Source organism: Peromyscus leucopus, chromosome 20 (genome assembly GCF_004664715.2).
Source record: "Peromyscus leucopus breed LL Stock chromosome 20, UCI_PerLeu_2.1, whole genome shotgun sequence".
Taxonomy (NCBI): Eukaryota; Metazoa; Chordata; class Mammalia; order Rodentia; family Cricetidae; genus Peromyscus; species Peromyscus leucopus.
In genome coordinates this window covers 3,535,096-3,556,450 of record NC_051080.1, presented here as the reverse complement: position 1 = coordinate 3,556,450, position 21,355 = coordinate 3,535,096, and the positions used below count along the sequence as shown (strand labels likewise).

The following is a 21,355-nucleotide window of genomic DNA, read 5'->3' as shown; positions in this document are numbered from 1 at the left end:
TGGAGGATTGCTGCTTATTGGCACTGGCCTGGCTCTGGCACGCTCTCTCCCTCCACATCAACTGTGGAAGCTATTCTTTAAGAAGCTCCCGCTCTGTAGAGTCCATGTGGTTACTGTGCACCACAGACCCAGCACGGCTCAAAGAGGAGTCATAAATCCCATCTCCCCTACACCGTGGGCAAGAGTTGTTCCTGCCTCTGCCAAACACTGTTTTTAATCCAGCACTAATCATGATCCTAAGCACCTTTGTTTAAACACAAAAAGACAACACCGGGGGCTGGAGAGATGGCTCAGTGGTTAAGAGCACTTGGTTTGCTGTTTTCGCATAGGACCCAGGTTCAGTTCCCAGCACCCACATGGCAGTTTACAGCTATATGTAACTCTAGTTTCAGGGGAATCTGACGCAATCTTCTGAACTCTTCAGGTTCCAGGCACACACACATAGTGCTCATACATACACAAAGGCAAAACGCTGAAATACATAATAATCTTAAATAAATAAACAACATATTGGATGTGACTTGTCTCCCTAGAGTTGGTGATGTTCTGACAATTCATTTAATGATTTACCCTTGCTGCATTAATGAGCTACAATGTTGTGGATTATCTGTGTGTGACAGAGAAACAGAGACCAGGAGAGAGCGGAGACAGACAGACAGACATGCCTGTGCTATGGTGACTATGGAGAGCAGAGGACAACTTTTGGAGACGGTTTTCCCTTCCACTGTCTGCCGGGGATCGGATCAGGTCTTTACACTTGTGTCTGCCACGCTAAGCAGAGCTCATCATTGCCATGTGATGAACTTCCATCCCCTCTCCCTCTCTCCCGCACCCCGAGTACCAGCCTCCCGCAGGAGGCCTGGTGCCCCAGGCAAGACTCATTGCTGGTTAGGTGCAGCCTGGGCTTCCTTCCCCAGCTCCCTGCTCACCTGTAAGCTCTGCAGAACATTCAGGAAGTCATTCATCCCCGTCAGGTGCTCTACATCTTGGAAGACAGCAACAAGCAGCGTGGGGATGATGGCAATAGAGCGCGTCAGAATCACGCGGGCAAAGCGTGACCACCTGAGATTCAGGAATCCCTGGGAGAAAGCGCAGGGGCTGGATGAGGGCGGGTGACAGGAGAGAGAAGTGCGGGGAAGTCGGGGAAGCCGCAGATGCGGGGTTAGACCCTCAGGGGCCGTGCCATCCCCGGAGTCAACCCAGCACATACCTCCATGACAAACTGGCCGGAATAGGTTCCCGTCATGGTGGAGCTCTGCCCTGCAGCCAGGATCCCCACTGCCCAGATGTAGAGTGCTGCAGGCCCGAAGTAACATCCCAGCACAACGCCCTGGACAGGGAGAGGGACTTGTCAGTGCTTGGATAAGCCCCAGAGAGCAGCCTCTGCAGCACCTCCCTCCCCTCGTGAGCCACACCAAGTACCGTGCGGGGCGCTGCACAGAAGCCAGACCCAGTTCTGGATCTCACTCGCTGGACGGACACCCCTGCATCCCTCCTCTGTGCCCCTCATCTCTAACCCGGACGCCCCTGCATCCCTCCTCTGTGCCCCTCATCTCTAACCTGGACGCCCCCGCATCCCTCCTCTGTGCCCCTCATCTCTAACCCGGACACCCCTGCATCCCTCCTCTGTGTCCCTCTGCTGTGGGATGGTCTGTATGTCAAGTTGCTCTGATTGGTCAATAAATAAAACACTGATTGGCCAGTGGCCAGGCAGGAAGTAGGTGGGACAAGGAAAGAGAATTCTGGGAAGCGGAAGGCTGAGGCAGAGAGACACTGCCAGCCACCGCCATGACAAGAAGCATGTGAAGACGCCGGTGAGCCACGAGCCACGTGGCAACTTATAGATTTATGGAAATGGATTAATTTAAGCTATAAGAACAGTTAGCAAGAAGCCTGCCATGGCCATACAGTTTGTAAGCAATATAAGTCTCTGTGTTTACTTGGTTGGGTCTGAGCAGCTGTGGGACTGGCGGGTGACAAAGATTTGTCCTGACTGTGGGCAAGGCAGGAAAACTCTAGCTACACCCCTCATCTCTAACCCGGACGCCCCTGCATCCCTCCTCTGTGCCCCTCATCTCTAACCCGGACGCCCCCGCATCTCTAACCGCCACATTAACTCTAAGGAGGCAGAACCCTACCCTTCCCAAATCGTGCTCCTTAATTCACTTTTCTGAGGATGTGGGGAACTCAGTGTAGTGCATCTTTTTCTTGGGGGTCACAACAGAACCAGCGTGAAAGGCCCAAGAGGGCCGAGGAAAGCACATCTCACTAATTCACCTCTGTCACTGCAGTCAAGGCCCCAGAACCTCAGCGTCCTCAGGAGTTTAGGAGTTGCTGCCCATCTACCCACCCCCCACTACCACAGAACCCCAAATGTGTACCTGTGCAGCCCATCTTCTACCCCCCCAGAACCGCACATGTGTCCCGGCATACGGGCCTCAGAAATCAAAGGCCCTCAGAGGAGTTGTGCTCAGCTGAAATGAACTCCCAAAGGCCAGAGGATCTGCAAACACCGCCATGGGCTCACTCACCCCTTTGTAGATGTCCACAGCCAGAGTTGAGTTGTCCTCAGGAAAGAGGTCAGTGTGGGGACTGCTGCTATTTCTACAGACGTTAACCTGAAGACCAAGGCAGTTTGAGAACAATTGTTTTAGAAAGGAGGACCGGACAAGAACCCCTCTTTGTCTCACCAAATTCCTCGGCACGAGACAAGCAGAGGAAGCCCTGCAGGGCTGCCACAGGGGCGGCAGCTGGTGCTCCCCCCCTGCAACCCTCCCTCGGGCCTCTCACCCCTCCAGCATCAGAATGTCTGCTGCTGAGACAGTGTGCATGGCGAGAGCAAAGCTGGAGGACTGGTAAGTACAGATAAGGAGAGGGACTCTAAGAGGACTTCCTGGAGGCAGGCCAGCAGGGAGCTGAGCTACAAGCATCCCAAACTTGAGGCCAGACTGGGCCGCACAGGGAGAACTTGTCCAAAAAAACTATAAGAAATGCCCGGTTTGGTGATGCACACCTTTAATCCAGTGCTTGGGAGGCAGAGGCAGAAGGATTTCTGTGAATTCCAAACCAGCCTGGTCTCCAATGAGACCCTTTTTCAAAACCAAAACCCAAAACAAAACAGAACAGAACAGAGGCTTTAAGTGTGAGAGGACACAGCAATCAGAGGCCTCGGTCACAGCAGAACCAGGGTCAAGACGTCCTGTGGACACAAATGACCAAGATCAGATGGGAATGTGGGCCAGCAGCCCCGTGATTGTGGACAAGATCCTGGGTTCGACCCTGGCATCTTAAAGTATTCCACAATGAGCAAAACACCTCAAAGAAAAAAACCAACCAAACAAAATGGGACAGAATCCAAAATGAGCCAGGTCTCGCCCTGCCAGAGTCCTTCCTCTCTGCTGACTCCTCCTCCTAACCTGTCTTCAGAGCAGCCATCAAGTCCAGCAGACACACGGTCTGCTGGTTGATAAAAGGAAACAGAAATAACGACAGCTAGACAGCCAAGATACCACCGCTATGACAGCATGCGGCCACTGTGAGTCCAAGGCCACCTCTGCCCAGCTCACCCCTGAGGGGCGGGGACAGGCTCCCTCAGCCCCACACCGTAGACTGGCTGGGCTGTAGAGACTGGGGGAGCAGGGACGCCCAGGCCTCAGACCTATTTCCCTGGGTTCCAGGTCATTGCTCTTTTCTGTCCCGTCCCGGCGTGCAGTTCACCTGGCTTACTCACCACCTGCTCATTGGTTTTCCCAAAAAATGCTTCGGCAAAGACGGAGACGACAAAGACGTTGATGATGAAGGAGACAAAGAGCGCAATGCAGGACTCAATGAAAAAGTACTTGTTGGCTTCTCGGACTTCCCGCTTATTGGCCCGGTTGACCTGTCTAGACTAGAGATAACAGAGCAGTCAGCCTTCCACCGATGCGGAGCCTCTTTGTAACAACTCAGAACTTTGGAGTCAGCTAAAGATTAAGAGGGCAAACCACTGACCAGCTGAAACACGAGATCTCAGCTCACGAAGCTAGACTCACAGCCTCTGACAACACTGGACGTCTGGGGGAGCCAGCAGCCTGCTGACTACAGAGCTCCCACAGACTAACGAATCTCAGCCCTAAGGCTACTGGACTGACTGCCAAGTGTGAACGATCTCAGCAAAGGAACGCCTGACTTACCAGTAAAGCCCTCCTTCCCTCCGGACCTCAAGACTTCCAGACCTTTCAGGAAGAACACTAGCCTGGAATTTCGAGGGTCACTTTTCCTGGTCACTTTGGTGATAAATACAGACCAGGCAGCCTTAGAAACACTGTGCCCCTGCAGAGCTCTATCTCGTCACAGACTAAGTCTGCATCCCTGTACTGAGAGGAAAAACCCCACAACCGATACACACGGCCCCGCTCACCTTGACTAAGGCAGAATGCAGGTACATGTTGTGTGGCATGATGACCGCTCCCACGATGCCCACAGCCTGCTCAATCTGTGGAGTGCTGCAGCCTGAACAGGACGGCACGAACATGCCCCTGAGCACTTGGCTCTGGCTGGGCTTCACTGTAACATACTACACACAACATAACAGCTATTAGCCTCCACTGCACCATGGAGGAGGAGACCAGCCCAGGAGACACTGGCTCCTTCACTCCATCACCCTCCTCTAACAACTGCCTGGAACAGGAACATGGAATTATCAACAAGCACTCGCCTAGTATGTGTAAGGCCTGCGTTTAACCAGTGGGAACAAAGGGCTGCTGTGGTCTGAAGGTAAGCTGTCTGCCACGGGCTCGGGACTGGACCCACGCCCCATGTGGCTGTACTGTTGGAGATGTGGTGGGAACTTTGGCAGGTGGAGCCTCCCTGAAAGAAGCAGACCAACGGGGACAAGTCCTCCTGGCCCTAGCCATGTCCTGCACCTCTGTGCTTCTGTCTGCACTGAGGTAGAGTCTCCCACACCACAACTCCTGCCGCCAGGGTATTCTGCCCAAGGAACTGCGGACCAGACTGAGCTGAACCCCTAGCTAAGTAGCCCCTCACCCTCCTGTTACTCTCCTCCAGTATTTTGGTTACAATTACCAAAGATAACTAATACCAGGGCTTGTCGCCAGGAGTCAGAGGATTCAGGACTGTCTAGTCTGACTATCAGACACAGTACTGAAAATGTGCACTACAGATCTGCAGAGAACACGGTGCTCTGAGGAACACACCCGATAAAGGGCTTGCTGTTATCTGCGTCACTGTAACTGCTGATACAGAGCTGAGAACAGTCCAGTCCTGGAGCCACTCCTCACAATGCTGGCCACCTGCTCATCACCTCTGCTTGCCACCCGTGTGCAAGGAGCGGGCCATTCCTTAGCACCGCTCACCCAGACTTCCTCCCGGCTCAGGATTTCTCCTGCAAGCCTCGGCACAGCCTGAAAAATCTGCTCATAGACTAGATCTCTTTTTAATGTTTAGGCAGGTCTGTACATAGAAACCAGTTTATAACAACTGGACATAAAAAATTGCAAATAATGGTGTTGATCCCCAGCAATGGGCAAGGCACAAGCCAGGAAAATAATCAATCACCTATTACTCATCAACAGTTTTTGTCTCACTCCTTAGCCCTGGCTGGCCTGGAACTCTCTGGTTAGATCAAGCTGGGCTCAAACTCAGAGACTGGCCTGCCTCTATTTAGTAGCTAGTATTACAGGCCTGCACCACCACGCATGTTTAAAAGCACCACCAGCTGGTTGAACACAGCTGTAGTTAATGGATGTCAGCTCTGAGGAGCACAAACAGAACTGCTTTGAGTTAGCAGTCGCCAATAACCCTCCTGTCTGCCCCACTCCAAAGCTGCTCTGCTGTCAGGGAAATGTGGGACAAAAATGTTGACCCTGAAAGGTCTAGTCATTTCTGGCCCCAAAGAAAATCTCTATAGGCCTTCCTGCACCTGAGTCCTTGCCATAGACTACATTCCTTCAAAAGCAGCCCAGAAGGACACTGGCTTTTTGTGGATTCAATACAATCAGACAATTCTGGAATTACCGTTGCTTTCTACAATAAAAGATTACAAACGAAACAATGAAACTCTGTTTTAAATAGGTAACCAACAGCCTGTAGCACTTGCCTCATATCCAAATGTGAGGGCCATAATAGTGATGAGAAACCCAAAAAATGCTTCCAGCTTCCGCAAGCCTAAGGGGAAACGCAGCAGTGAGCCCAGCGGAGACAGACTTCCCCACAGCCACATGCCTGAAGCCAGTGGCTCTGATCCACCCGTCAGTCCCACTATCCTTACCATATTTGTCCAAAAAGAGAAATACGAAAGTATCTGCGATGGTGATGAGAACTCCACCCCACAGGGGAACCCTAGGTTAGAGAAGAAACGGAAACTAAAGACTACGACAACGCTTTCTTCACATCTGGTCCAACACAGAAAAACCCAGGAAAGCTAGGGCCTGGAGCGACAGTGGTGGGAAGCCACGCCACGAGTGGCCGGGAAACAGCTCATGAAAGGCCATCCTCTGACACTCTCCCTGGAGCTTACTGCGTCACATGGTAGGACACACAGCCAAAAGCATGGGTCGGGTGCAGTGAGATCAGCAGCCTCCCCTACAAAGGAGGGACTGTCTGTCCATTGAAATCAAGTGTGCACATCACGGGCCTGGGAGACGCAGACTCTGTCTGCTGGGGAAGCCGTAGCGGCTCTGGACAGGCTGAACCTTGAATGCTGAAAATGAGCTGCTTTTCACGTTCACCCTGTCTTTGAATCCAGCTCAATACTGACAGTGTTCTAGAGGGAAGTCCCCACCTTCCTGCAGAGAGAAGATTGATGGCGATGGCGGAGCCAATGACTTCCTGCATATCAGAACCGATGATAGCCAACTCCACCATCAGCCACAGGATGATCCGTGGGACCTACAAAGCAAACAGTGGTTCTTATCATTCATCTGGAAGAACTGCCTCCTTCCTTTGGAATTCTGATTTTGGCACAGACCAAGACAGCCTTACATAAGTCCCCAGACTCGAGAGAAACACCAGAACTCAGTCCCAGACAGCATAGGAAAGTGAGCTTCCTGTGGGAGACTGTGAACCAAGGTGAGATAGCAGCCCAGCTCACTTTGCCCTCCTCAATCCTTGAGAAGAACGGGATTCCTAGTCATTACTTTCCACTTATGCTCTTGCCTAAAAACAACCAAAAAGTTTCAGGGGAAAATAAGCCAGGAGGTGGTGGCACACGCCTTTAATCCCAGCACTCTGGAGGCAGAGATAGGCAGATCTCTGTGAGTTCAAGGTCAGCCAAGGTCTAGTCTACTGCAGAGGGAGATCCAGGACAGCCAGATAATAATATGCAAACAAGAAAAAAAGATATATGCAAAAATATTTGGGGTAAGGGGCTAGAAAGAGGGCTGAGGACTAAAAGCACTCACTGCTCTTGCAGAAGACACGAGACTGGATCTCAACTCCCAGCACCCACGTCAGGCGTCTCACAGCTCCTGCAAGTCCAGTTCCGGGGTCCGAAGCACTCCCATGCACATATCCAAACACACACACATGATTTTAAAAACTAAAAATAAACCTCTCTTTTTTAAAAGTGTTCACGGTAAACTAGCTGAGCACAGATGGAATAGAGTAAACCAGGAAACTAAATCTAGACCAACAGAAGAGGAGAAAACAGACGCAGTTCATGCTGGCTACTGCCTCCGGACACTCACTACCCAAAAAGCTTTTGCACAAACAGGTTTACTGTGCACAAGAGAAAGATACTAAGGGAATTATAAAACCGCAACACTTGCTCAGAAGTTGGAAAAATCATTTCTAATTACCACATGTGGTGGCACATGCCTACAACACCTGTACTCAGGAACTCCAGCAGGATGACCAAGAGTTCAAGAACATCCTAGGAGGGAGAAGGAGGGTGAGGGAGAGAACTGACCAACCAGCCTATGAGAACAGAAAAGAAAAACAACACAAAACCTCTATGTTCACAATCAGAAATGAGACTACACATTTAGGGCACACCCAAGGGAGGCCTGTTTCACAGCTACAGATGAAACTAACTTAAAAATGTTTTCAGGCTGGAGAGATGGCTCAGAGGTTAAGGACACTCACTGGCTGCTCTTCCAGAGGTCGTGAGTTCAATTCCCAGCAACCACATGGTGGTTCACAACCATCTGTAATGAGATCTGGCACACAGGCAGAACACTGTATACATAATTAATAAATTAAAAAAAAAAGGGATTAAAAAAAGTGTTTTTCAGCCAAGACAGAGTGTTCACTCTCTAAGGTACCTGTCAAGCACATGTGAAGGCCTGAGTTTTGTCCTCAGCAGCCCTGCAGAAGGTCTCCCAACAAAGCCATTCCCACTTCAGGTGGCCAGTAAGAAAGGTAAGATACTTAGAAGGAAGCTCTAGGGACAGAGTGAACTGAAGACAATCAGCAAATCCAAAGATCCTACCACATCTACTTTGTAAAAACATCTTCAAAGTGACGGTGACATCAGACAAAATAAGGGTGATTGGTAAATGCTGACTCATGCAGAATCTCCCTAAGGAAACCCATGTCTGCCTGTAATTCTCGGACTTGAGAGGTAGAAACAATGATTAGCACTCAAGGCCATCTTTGGCCAAATACAGAGTTCAATGTTAGTCTGGACAACATGAGCGTGTCTCAAAACAACAACGAAAAAGTGAGTCCTGCACTTGGCTCAGTCTGGGAGGAAGGGACTGGACCTGCCTGGACTGAGTCTACCAGGTTGATCGCAGTCCTCGGGGAAGGACTTGTCCTGGAGGAGGTGGGAATGGGGGTAGGCTGGGGGTAAGGGAGGGGTGGGGGGGGGAGAATAGGGGAACCCATGGCTGATATGTAGAACTGAATGGTATTGTAAAATAAAAAAAATATATATATATATAAAAAAAAAAGTGAGTCCTGTGTTGGACTCTGAAGGAGGACATACATGGTACTTCTAGTTTCAGGGACACTGCCCCCACTCCTCCACTGGCTCAATACACCAGACCCACGGATTCCTGCAGGTACAGAGGAGCAGGCAGACGCACGCCACTCACCTTGGGATACTGACGGTGACACACTTCAGCAAGATGCAAGCCGGTGACCACTCCGAGTCGAGCTGCCAGGCGCTGGAGCAGCAGCCCCACGATGGTGGCCAGCAGGAGCACCCAGAGCAACTACAGAGAACGACACCCCAACACTTGTTAGGCAACGCAAGGCCTTTTGCCTGGTTGTCTGGGAAACAGCTCAGTCAGGACAAAGCCAGGTCAGGGACACAGTTCCACGTTCTGCATCAGCTTCTACATATGACCCGCCAGGCAACTGGCATCTTTCTGGCCCTCAGTTTCTCCTCTAGTGTTTCTTCTAAGGAAATTATGTGGCTAAAACAAGATCAGTGGTGGCGCACGCCTTTAATCCCAGCACTCGGGAGGCAGAGGCAGGCGGATCTCTGTGAGTTCAAGGCCAGCCTGGTCTACAGAGTGAGTTTCAGGACAACCAGGACTACACAGAGAAAGCCTGTCTTGAAAAACCAAACAAACCAGTAGAGACCACACACAAGGACTGTTCATGCAAGTGTCACTGCCGATGAGGACTGTGCATGCTGGGATGATGAGGGAGGCGTGGCAATCTGAATGAGAATGGCCATGGGCTCCTAAGTTTAGGAGGATCAGAAAGTGTGGTCTTGTTGGGGGTGTGTCAGGGCCCTCCTGCCATTCCCAGAGTCCTCTCTGCTTCCTGTCTGAGGATCGAGATGTGCTCTCAGCTGTTCCTGCTGCCCACACCTTTGCTCCACCATCATGGATTTTTAAACCCTTGAACACTGTCAGCCCAGAGAAAAGGCGTCGTTTTGTTTTGTAAGTGGTCTTGAGACCGTGTTTTGTCCCAGCACTAGAAAAGTAACTAAGACAGGAGGTGAGAGACACAGGGTCCCGGACTCCTCTGCCATGCAATCAAAAGTCTTCAGAGAACATTTCACTAGCAGCCTGTTTATCAGAAGCCATACCAGTAACCTAGCCAACCGATACCTACTTTACACTTGTTCTTAGCTGAAAGACCAAGAAGCGATTGGATGAATAACACACGTGGTGAAAACCACATGATAACCAAGAACTACTTTTTACTGGTCCATCACTTCAAGAAAAACAGCCCCACCAGAAGTGACCAGCCACACAGCATCGCAAGCAATCACAACATGAGCTCACAAGAGCACCGGTTGCTAACACGGAAGTACAGCACACACAACAGCTAATTGTATATGATTAGGAGTTAACATCACATCTTACATTTGCTTTTATTTCTCTCAACTGAGAACAGCTCCAGCGTGAACTGTGTGCGTGCAGAGGATGGGGTACATTTTAACCTTTATGCGGTAGATCTTCATATCTCCTGGGATGGTAAATTATAAAATAGATTATTATCTCAGTCGGGCATGGTGGTGTACACCTTTAATTCTAGCACTTGGAAGACAGAGGACAGCCTAGTCTACATAGTAAGTTCCAGGACAGCAATAGATTATTATCTGTATATTTTATTCATTTATGACATACCTAACTTTTAAATTTTCAGTATTCTAAGCCATGCACCCCATCTGTGGTTTTTACAAGTTGCTGCTAACATAGAAAGACCTACATGTAAGCAGACATGCACTGTTCAAACCTATGTTGTTCAGGTAGAGCCCGAGTCTACTCCGCAAGAGCAGGAAAAGGCTGTCAGAGTGTAATGAGTGCTCAAAAGGACGGGGGTAGCATGCCGAGGCCCTCAAGTCTATCCTCAGCCACAACAGTGACAGTAACAACAACAACAATGAAAACTTGTTACTCAGCTGGGGTAAAACTGGATGCTCACCTTAAATCCAGCCACTGCTCCAGACTGCAAATCAGATTCGATGTTTCCTGGATCCAGGTAGGCAATGCTCATAAGAAAACCAGGTCCTGTGAATGCCCAGAGTTTACGAAAGCTGAAACAAGAGTACTGCAAAAGAGAGAGGAAAAGCAGCCTGAGTGTCACCTCTTCTAATGAATGTCTCCACTATTTTGTCACATGTCAGGGGTATCACCAGCTGCACGGGATCAGGGGCAGTGCACATGCGCACAGTCCACATCCAGCTCATCTACATTTTACCAGCAAGATGGCCGCCTCTCTCAGTGACAGCCCTTCCTTTACCTGCTCTCCACCAGCAACTCGTTCTAAACTAAAGTAACACAGCACCTTTGTGCCCACCACTACCCACACTGGAGCCACACTGGAGAAAGGACAACACACAAAACCCATTCTTCCAAAAGTTACAAAATGCTCACTGACACCACCAGGCACCTTTCCACAGAGGCTTGCTCATCCTGATGATGGCAGAGACTGGCTGCCAACACGAGACTGGAGGTTGTCAAGCAAGAGGTGGGGGCTGGAGAGCTTTCCCTCACAGGCTTCCCCAGGACACAGGGTCCCCTACAAGGGACCATCACTAACCTCCTCCTCAGGAATGGGGATCTTCTCATCAAAGTAGGTGGTGAAGGGATCCTCTGAGTCCCCAGTAGACTGTGGGAGGGAGGAGTTGCTGTAGGCGGGGTTGATAGTACTAAGACTGGCAGAGTCTCCATGGTCTCCAGAAGCGCCATCTGCGTGAACATAACGAAGTCCACTAATGAGCAATCAAAGCTCTTCCCTTGGTGGAGAACTAGCCCTTGTCTGGTACATGCTCCCTCATCACTGAGCAACAGCTTTAGACCCAAAAATTATCTTACACCTGCACACACAAGAGACCAGCCTGGCTTTATCCTAAACAGCTTATTTAATCTACGTTCTAAAATAAATGCACATGTGTGTGCACATGAATACTTATTTAGAGACAGGTCTCAGGCTGGTTTGTGCTGAGGATGACTCTGAACTTGATCCTTTTGCATCCACTTCCCCAGTGCTGGGATACAGTCACATGCCAGCATACCTGGTTTTATGTAGTGCTGAGGACTGGACCCAGGGCTTCATGCATGCTAGGCAAGCTCTCTATAACTGAGTTACATCCATAGTCCAAAATATTAAATATTTTTACAGGGTAATATATGCACAAGCTGACTGGTACAATCCTGCAACCCTAACTCTTGGAAACTAAGGAGAGAAGATTGAGATTTCCAGGTCAGCCTGGGCTACACAGCCAGACCCTATCTCAAAGGACAGAAAAGGCATCTCAAAAGCCTCCAATTGCTCTCTCCATCTTGGATCAGTTTAACCTAATATTTTATACTCATCCCTGGCCCCAACTCATCCCCGTAACTCCTCTCAGACCCACGCCCTGCCTCCTCCCAATCTCGTGTCCTCCCTGAACCAGCTTCGACACTGATCATCGTAGTTATCTCATTCTACATCTCTACACCCACTTGATTTACTTTATGTGCTTTGGTGTGAGGGTGTCACATACCCTGGAACTGTGAAGGTGTGAGCTGCCATGTGGGTGCTGGAAATTGAAGCTGGGTCCTCTGGTAGAGCAGCCAGTGCTCTTAACCTCTGAGCCATCTCTCTAGCACCCACCCACCCCCCACCCCCGCAACTTGATAATTTTTAGAATCACTTCATTTTTCTTTACGAACACTGACATGCTTTAAAGGCTATTCAAAAGGATCACAAGTTTGAAGTCAGCCTGGGCTACAATTTAACAAGACTTTGCCTTAAAACAAACAAGCAATTCATACCTACAACTCGACATTGATAAACTAGACCCACTAGTAACTCAGGATCCTACTCTAAAAGAACGTCCCATCACCCAGCAGGACTCGCTCTAAGAACCATCCCTGGGTCCACGGCTCCATCAGCCTCACACAGTAAGTGACAGTAGAGCAAACTGTCAAGCAGGAAGCAGGAGTCCTGACTAAGGCCTCACGCAGGACTGAAGGGCTGGTGGTCACGGGTGTCTGCCGGCGCCCTTGTGACAGCATGGCTCACAGCAGCCTGAGAGCAGCGTTTCCCTGAAGTCTGCATTTTACAGTTAATCTTGAATGCAAGGCGGAAGGCCTGGCAGACGAGGGCTAGTCCATCAGAAGCACACAAAGTCCACTGAGCTGCAGACATCACATGGCTAGGGTAAACCACAAAACGCTCTTCTCTTTCCCATAAGTCCCTACAACCAACCACACAAAGCAGAGCTCTGGTTTTCCTTTCTAGGAAGCTGGTGTGGGCAACCGAGAGCGGGAGCTCAGATTCAGAAGGACCCTGTGTGTCTGCTGCACACACATCTGAAACACTGGCAGGCAGATGCAGTGAGCACACTGGAGGTCACTGCCCAGGCTGGGAATGACGCTGTCCTTACAAGCATCACTGCTCTAGAAACCAAACCAGCTAGTCACAACGCAGCTGGCAATCAGGAATGAGACCGGAGGCGGAATTCTATGATCACAAATTCATTTCATTCACAGCCTGTCACCAGACGAGCCTGTTGGCTGTGCTTCGGAGGACAGGTTAGAGGGACAGCCTGCCACTGACTAAAGCCCAAGCCCATGTAGACAAAGACATGAAGCTGTAAGTTACCATCTGGCGTCTTTTCTTCAGGATCCAACACCATGGTAGATACCTGAGTGTCTGTGTTCTTAGAATAGGATTCTGTAAGAGAAAAGAAAGGTGAGGAATTAGCAAGAACAGAACTAACACTTCGTCACTGTATGGCTGAACGCTGGTATGAAAGGAACAATCTCCCTACTCAATTAGCTAACCCGGAAATAATTACAGCTTTCAGAACAGGATTAAGAGGCATTAACAAAAACAATAAAAGGTAAGGCCAGGAAGACGGCGGTGAGACTGGGAGCTGGCCAGCCTCAAGGAGCCTGCGTGTGTGCACCCGCCTCAGTGCTGGGGTCCAGACAGCACCAGAACCACACTCAACAGCTCCAAACTCATGTGGGTCCCTGTGTGCGCACAGCAGATGAACCAGCCAACAAATCTGTTTGGTTTTGGTTGTTGTTTTGAATTTTTGAGACAGGGTTTTTCTGTGTAGCCCTGGCTGTCTTGGAATTCACTTTGTAGACAGGCTGGCCTCGAATTCACAGAGATCTGCCTGCCTCTGCTGAGATTAAAGATGTGCACCACCACACCTAGCTCCCATCAAATCTGTTTTCATATGCACTAACAGGCTGCCAATCAACAAATCTCTGCCTCGATATCAACCCAATATTAGCCCAAATTAGCCCAAAATACCTCACTATTAAGCCAAATATCTAACACCAGAATAATCTCCTTCAAAATTCACAATTTTTAAAGAACAGAAAGGTTTATAGTAACAAAATTTGGAAGACGGGGGAAGGATAGGGAAATCAAGATCATCATCTATATAACCACAAAAATGAACAGAAAATAAAGGAAAGTAATCTAGAACTCTCTGGCCTATCCAACGAATTAAACTCATGACTCAGTTTTGTGGAAGGGCATGGAAGGTGCCTATCAAGTGGAGGGCCACTATTCCCCAGAAGGAAAACTAAAGGAAGTTCCAGTCTTGCTCTGAAAACTGGGAGAAGCTAGTCGCGGCAGTAGCCTGCCCTGTGGACTGCGGGAATGCTGAGGCACCAGCAAGGCTGGGCCCATCCGGGAAGCAGTGCTTCTCTGGGTACCAGTGGCATTTCGAGGTGCAGCTGGGGACTGCGGGAGCATTACCGAGCTGACATGGTAGTCTATCCACAGCACACTGGCGGCTTGGCCTCACTACAAAGACTGAACTTTTTTAAAAAACATTTATTTTTTTCTGGGGTTGGGCATGGGTGCCACATAACTCACAGGAGTTGGCTCCCTTCTTCCACTATGTGGGACCCTGGATCGAACTCGGGTCTTTAGGCTTGGCAACAGGTGCCTTTACTTTCCAAGAGCCCTCAAAAGCTGAACTTTTCAATTTTGGATCTAGGTTCTATGTAATTGTTATCTCAGTAGATTCCAAATATACAGCGAGAGGAAGTTACCGCTGACACCTACCTCCTCCCACAAACCCCCCGAAGTGCTGACCCTGCGGAAGGGGGTGGAGTCTCCTTCCTTGCTGAGCAACTGTTCCCCTCTTATCCAGTAACCACTCCTACCTGAACAGCCCTCCACCTTAGTTCTTGGATATTCTTTATGAACCAACATATTCTACCTTATGAATTCCGTCATCTAGACCCAAAAGGGGGCTCTGGGGTTCACCTGCCTTCTGGGTATAAACACACCATCACGGGTTAATTTAAGAAGCACCATCTTTCCCTCAACAGTCAGCAGGGTCCAGCACTTTCCTGCAACAGACAACTAGGCCCGTCTCTCTGGTCAGCCACAGACCCATTAGCACTCATCAATCCAGCCTCCTCCACCGTCTGAGGGCACTCACGCATCTGAGCACGCCCTGGGCTCCGATCACAGTGTGGCTCGGTGGCCTTTAACTTTGTGAATAAGGCAAGACACCGTTATCCTACCCACAAGAAAGAAATAAGAAACTACAAGTCACACCAGGCAATGAGCTCTCACAAGAAAAGGAACTTGGACCACGAGGAACCAGCAAACTCCACACAGTGCCTCAGTGAGCTTTGAGTCACGTGTTATGAGGAGTCCTTCCGTATTCTCTGTTCAGTTCTGAGAACTGTCACCCAGACTGACTAAATCAGATTGCTTCTGTAATGAGGGCTGATATCCTGTTTAAGAATATTCAGTGCATGGAATATACTTGAAAGAGATTTTTAATATCCAAAGCAGGTTTTAAAAAGTTATATTTAGGGGCCTGGTGAGATGGCTCAGAGGTTAAGAGCACCGACTGCTCTTCCAGAGGTCCTGAGTTCAATTCCCAGCAACCACATGGTGGCTCACAACTGTCTATAATGAGATCTGGCGCCCTCTTCAGTATACATAATAAATAAATAAATAAATCTTAAAAAAAAAAATTTTAAAAAAAAGTTATATTTAAGGGTTGGGACTTAGCTCAGTGGTAGAGCGCTTGCCTATAAGGCCCTGGGTTCGGTCCTCAGCTCCGGAAAAAAGAAAAAAAAAGTTATATTTAAAAAGGAAAGTAAGCCGGGCGGTGGTGGCGCACACCTTTAATCTCAGCACTCGGGAGGCAGAGCCAGGCGGATCTCTGTGAGTTCAAGGCCAGCCTGGTCTACAGAGTGAGTTCCAGGACAGGCACCAAAACTACACAGAGAAACCCTGTCTGGAAAAACCAAAAAAGAAAAAGAAAAAGAAAAAAAAAGAAAGTAGGCCATTGAGACGGCTCAGTGGGTAAAGGTTGCTGCTGCCAAGCCTGAAGACCTGAGTTCAATCCCCCAGAATCCACATGGGGAAAGATCAACTCTCCACCCCTACAGGCTGACCTCTGACCTCCCCACACTCAGTGTGCCAACCACACACACACAGGGTTTTACACTGATGAAGCGGGGTTGACCTGGAACTTGAGACACTGATTACACCTCAGCTTCCCAACTCAGCAGGGTTAAAGTTCTGACGTTACTAGCAGCATATTCTAAGACAGAAAGCCAACAAAACACAGGCAGCTGCTCTTTAGTCTTAGGCACACACTACTGAAGAGAAGAGATTCGACAGGACAGTCTTCCCATCACAAGCTCCACGGTTCACACGCCTGCAGGATGCACTAGGGCGGAGAGGGAGGGGCACTTCGTGCTCGTGGAGAGGAACAGTGGCTTTGCCCTCCAGGACCATTTCTCTCTCTCTCTCTCTCTCTCTCTCTCTCTCTCTCTCTCTCTCTCACACACACACACACACACGCACACGCACACGCACACACCGTCAGTCATCTCACTGCATCAAGGAGAAGATGCAGCCTTAGAACACAGGCAGGGGCTGGAGAGATGGCTCAGTGGTTAACAGACCAGCTGTTCTTCCAAAGGACCTGGGTTCTATTCCCAGCTCCCACATGGTAACTCATAAATCTCTGTAACTCCATTTCCAGGGGAACCAACATCCTCATACATAAAGGCAAAAAAACAATGCACATTAAAGAACTAATAAAATATGTTAGCCAGGCGGTGGTGGCGCACGCCTTTAATCCCAGCACTGAGTTGGTCCGCTGAGTTCAAGGCCAGCCTGGTCTACAGAGTGAGTTCTAGGACAGCCAGGGTTATACAGAGAAACTTTGTCTCAAAAAGAAAAAAAGGAAAGAAAAGGCAGCGTTGAGGGCTGGTGGGGTGGCTCAGCTGGTGAAGGTGCGTGCCCCAAGGCCACCCGAATGCCATCCTAGGAGCCACACGGCAGACAGTGGGAAATGGAACTGATTCCTGCAGGTTTCCAGACTCTCCTCCTCTCCCTCTCTCTCCCTCCCTCCCTCTCCCTCTCTCTCTCCCTCTCTCTCTCCCTCCCTCCCTCTCCCTCTCTCTCTCTCTCTCTCTCTCTCTTTTCTGTCTCCCTCTCTCCCTCTCTCTCTCTCTCTCACACACACACAGATAGATAGATAGATAAAAAATGTTTAAGAAGAGAATTTAGGGAAAGAAAGAAAAGGCAGTTAGGGGCCAGGTTTGGTGGTTCACACCTATAGTCCTAGTACTTGGAAAGTGGAGGCAGGAAAATCATGAGTTCAAAACCAGCCTCAGCTACACAGAAAATTGCAGACCAGAGCAGAAGGGAGGGAGAGGCAGGTCAGATGGAGGTGAGTGCTGAGCTCACTTCCATCTTGTTTGGCAACAAAACCTGCTCACCAGGTACTGTATTGTTGTTGTACGTAGCAGCAGCAGCAGCAGCGAGGCTCCAACCCAGGTGCCCCGCGACAGACAGCGCCAGGCCCCATTAATTTTCTCAAATGTAAAGCTTCCGTAGTCTATCAGAGCCTTTCAGTCCCGCTCACTGGGGACATTCTGTCAAACAATCCGACAGAAATCTGAGTGGGTAATCGCTCTGTGCTGTCTCCCGGGCAGGCACGACAGACAGCCTAAAGCTCAACTTACTCCTCCTCTGTCTTAGTGTCCACACAGTGGTTCAGACAGTGAAACGCTGACTCCCCCTCCTTTCCAGAGAGCCATTTCCTGATTCTAGCAAGTACCCCTCAGCACCCACTGCTTAGCACTGGCTTGTCTTCTGAGGAGGTGAGAACATCTACTCCCTGGTATTCTCCTTACAATTCTTCTGCTCCTTTAATTTAATAAGAAACTTCGATTACCTTAAAAATCACACACGGTCAGGAGCATTCAGCATTCAGGAGGCAGAGGCAGGAGGACAACCAGGTTTAAGGCCACCTGATCGACCCAGCAAGTTCCAGCTCAGCTGGGGCCACATAGTAATATCCTAGCTTAAAATAAAAGGGCTGGAGAGATAGCTCAATACTGCTGCTCTTCCAGAGAACCCAGGTTCAGTTCCCAGAACCCAGATAGCAGCTCACAACTGTCTGTAACTCCAAGTCCAGGGGATCTAACACCATCACACAGACATACATGCAGGAAAAACACCAATTCACTTAAAAATAAATCACAAAAAAAAATAAACAAAATAAAGTATGAAATACTAAATACATGTACAACTCTAAAAAACCATTTTTTCCTTATGTTGAAAAAAGGCTTGAGTTTAAAACAGTGGTTTCTTGTATTTGTCCCTAAAAGGAGGTAAAGGTATTCATAGCCATCTCATTAATTTTAAGGTATAGAAGAAAGTTTTATCATCTACCCCCCATACTGGGGAGAGAAGGGGGGTTGTTTGTATACAGTCTAAATCTCCCCACCTCCCAAGTCACAACGTACAAAATATGAAGTAATACAAATCCAGAAATGGCACACAAGTGTTTAAAGACCTTCTTGTACATTTATTTATGTGTGTGATGGCAGTGTGCACCTGTGGAGGTCGGTTCTACTTCTACCTTGAGGGCTCTGAAGATCAAACAACCTGGCACTGATCAAGATGCCTCCCTGGCTTTCAAACACTCAGAAGAGAACAACCGCCTGTAACCACAGCATTCAGAGGCTGAGGCAGGTGAGTCACAAGTTCAAGGTCAACCTGAAGCTGCTTAGTAAAATTCTATCTCAGAAAGGTGAGTAGGACCAACAAATGAGAACATAAAGATTCCAAATCTTGCCGGGCGGCACACGGCGCACACCTTTAGTCTCAGCATTCAGGAGGCAGAAGCAGGTGGATCTCTGTGAGTTCAAGGCCAGCCAGGGCTACACAAAGAAACCCTGTCTTGAAAAAAATAAAAAAATAAACAAATAAGCAAACAAAAAAGTGACCTTAAAACTATAATCCACCCTATGGACCTGGGTTCCACATAATGCCTTTAATTCCACACAACACACCCCACTCATAAAGTACAAACAGTGCTCCTATTACACAAAGTCACTATACCTGAATCAGGGCCGGCTTTCTCTCTGACACAATGGCCATTGAGACACTAGCTGAGATAGTACTTTGCTAACTTCGAATGCCACAGTAATCTCTCTCTCCTCCTACTTGTCTTGCCCAAGAACTCCAATCACAACTCAACACCCAACATGCCGCCTCTCACCTGAGTTTGACTTTTCAGTTCTCTTTGAGATTTACAGAAGAACCTACTGGGATAAGGGTGGAGGGAAGGGGGTGGGAGGGGGCAGCCTCACGCAGTCTTTAATCCCAGCACTCAGGGAGGTAGAGGCAGGCTGGGTGAGTTCCAGGTCAGTGTGACTGACATAGGGAGTGCCGAGACAGCCAGGACTACAGAGAAAGACTCTGCCTCAAACCAGCAAAGGCAAGACGCCCCAGCATGTGACTGACGCCTGCTTGTGACTCCAGCTTTCAGAATGCTAAAGCAAGAAGCTAAGAGTTCCAAGCCATCTAAGACAGCCAGATCCTGTCTGGAAAGAAACACACACACACACACACACACACACACACACACACACACTCACTCACTCACTCACAGAAGGGAGGGATGGAGAGGAGGGAGGGGAGGAGAGGAGAGGAGAGGAGAGGAGAGGAGAGGAGAGGAGAGGAGAGGAGAGGAGAGAAAGATCTGGGGAGTGGAACACAGCTGATAATGAAGCCTGCTTGGGTGTCAGTGAAGATAAGAACAGGGAAAATGTGGCCCAGCTGTCAAGTACTGATCTGTTAGACAAAAGTATTATTTGTCAACCATGACTAAGAAACAAGGGCCTGAGGCTGAAGAGATGGCTTGAGGGTTAAGAGCACTCATTGCTCTTCCAGAAAAACTGAGCTCAATTTCTGGCACCTACGTCAGAGGGCTCACACTGTCTGTAACTCCGACTCCTGGAGATCTGACACCTCTCACGTGCACACACCCCTACAGACACAGGCACAGTCACATGGCGGGATGCACGCGTGCACACACAAATAATTAAAAATAATACAACAAATCTTTAAAGAAAAAAAGAAAGGACAGTGGTAGGGCAGGCAGGGCACACGCTCATGGGGGGTGTGCAGGCCAGGCACACGCTCATGGGGGTTGGGCAGGCCGGGCACACGCTCATGGGGGTTGGGCAGGCCGGGCACACGCTCATGGGGGGTGGGCAGGCCAAGCACACACACACACACCACACACACACACACACACACACACAAACACACACACACGAGAACTATTCCTTTTCTCTGCTCACAGAGTTCACCTTCCGGATTGCTGACTAGCCCACACACGGTTTACTCTGCCCTCCTCTACCTTGGCCTTTGTTCTTCCAACTCTGACAGGGTAAGCTTCCTGTAAACTTCCTTCTAACCGCAGCTTTACAACAGTGCTTCCCCTGGTGGGGGGACAATCTGGTCACCTGGCCTGACACCTCCATCCTGTGAACAACTTCAAAGGCCCTCTCTTAGGGAAGAAAAAGGAAGAAATCTATCAAAAGCATATCATCTACCGCCCATCACCCAAAAACTTTGTCCAAGTCTTTTTTTTTTCCACTTTCTTATATAGTTTTCCTCCAGGAAACCTGAAGGATTTTTTTGTTTTGTTAGGGCACATCTAGCCCATTTACCCTAACAGACATCACCATCAACACTGACCTTCTGTCCTTAGAAGAAAATCATGTGTCGAGTCAGACAAGCAAGTAAGAGATTCCGCAGCCCTGGACGCTTCCTTCTGCTCTTTGGAACCTGATACATTTTTAATAATTAACTTGTAGTCTTCTCCTCTCATTACATATGAATTTGAACACATGACAACCTAAAGAAGTATTGAACTGGTTTTTGGTTTTTTTTTTTTTGGTTTTTCAAGACAGGGTTTCTCTGTGTAGCTTTGCGCCTTTCCTGGATCTCACTCTGTAGACCAGGCTGGCCTTGAACTCACAGAGATCCGCCTGCCTCTGCCTCCCGAGTGCTGGGATTAAAGGCGTGCGCCACCACCGCCCGGCGGGGCATGCTTTGTAAGCTGTGCTTTTCCATAAACAGTTCCTTATTTAGTGATGGGATCCCAACAATGCTGCTAAGCGACTGAGAAAGACTTCTTTTGAACTCCTGGGGTCTCCCAACC

General features: G+C 49.1%; 1 protein-coding gene across 3 annotated transcripts in view; it reads right to left on the bottom strand.

Annotated features, from left to right (window-relative positions):
- The window catches only part of Slc11a2 (solute carrier family 11 member 2), a 35,308-nt gene that overhangs the window by 10,947 nt on the left and 3,006 nt on the right, over nucleotides 1-21,355 (bottom strand). For 2 of the 3 annotated variants that reach the window (XM_028874573.2, XM_028874574.2), the window contains exons 2-13: nucleotides 13,492-13,563; nucleotides 11,443-11,591; nucleotides 10,825-10,950; nucleotides 9,036-9,155; nucleotides 6,782-6,888; nucleotides 6,269-6,339; nucleotides 6,098-6,165; nucleotides 4,400-4,555; nucleotides 3,731-3,889; nucleotides 2,532-2,618; nucleotides 1,211-1,330; nucleotides 930-1,079 (exon numbers count right to left, since the gene is read on the bottom strand). In XM_028874573.2, the coding sequence (XP_028730406.2) occupies nucleotides 930-1,079; nucleotides 1,211-1,330; nucleotides 2,532-2,618; nucleotides 3,731-3,889; nucleotides 4,400-4,555; nucleotides 6,098-6,165; nucleotides 6,269-6,339; nucleotides 6,782-6,888; nucleotides 9,036-9,155; nucleotides 10,825-10,950; nucleotides 11,443-11,591; nucleotides 13,492-13,563 (1,385 nt within the window). Of the gene's footprint in view, nucleotides 1-929; nucleotides 1,080-1,210; nucleotides 1,331-2,531; nucleotides 2,619-3,730; nucleotides 3,890-4,399; nucleotides 4,556-6,097; nucleotides 6,166-6,268; nucleotides 6,340-6,781; nucleotides 6,889-9,035; nucleotides 9,156-10,824; nucleotides 10,951-11,442; nucleotides 11,592-13,491; nucleotides 13,564-19,402; nucleotides 19,744-21,355 lie in introns of those variants that run through there. The other variant, XM_037197361.1, reaches the window with a different exon arrangement.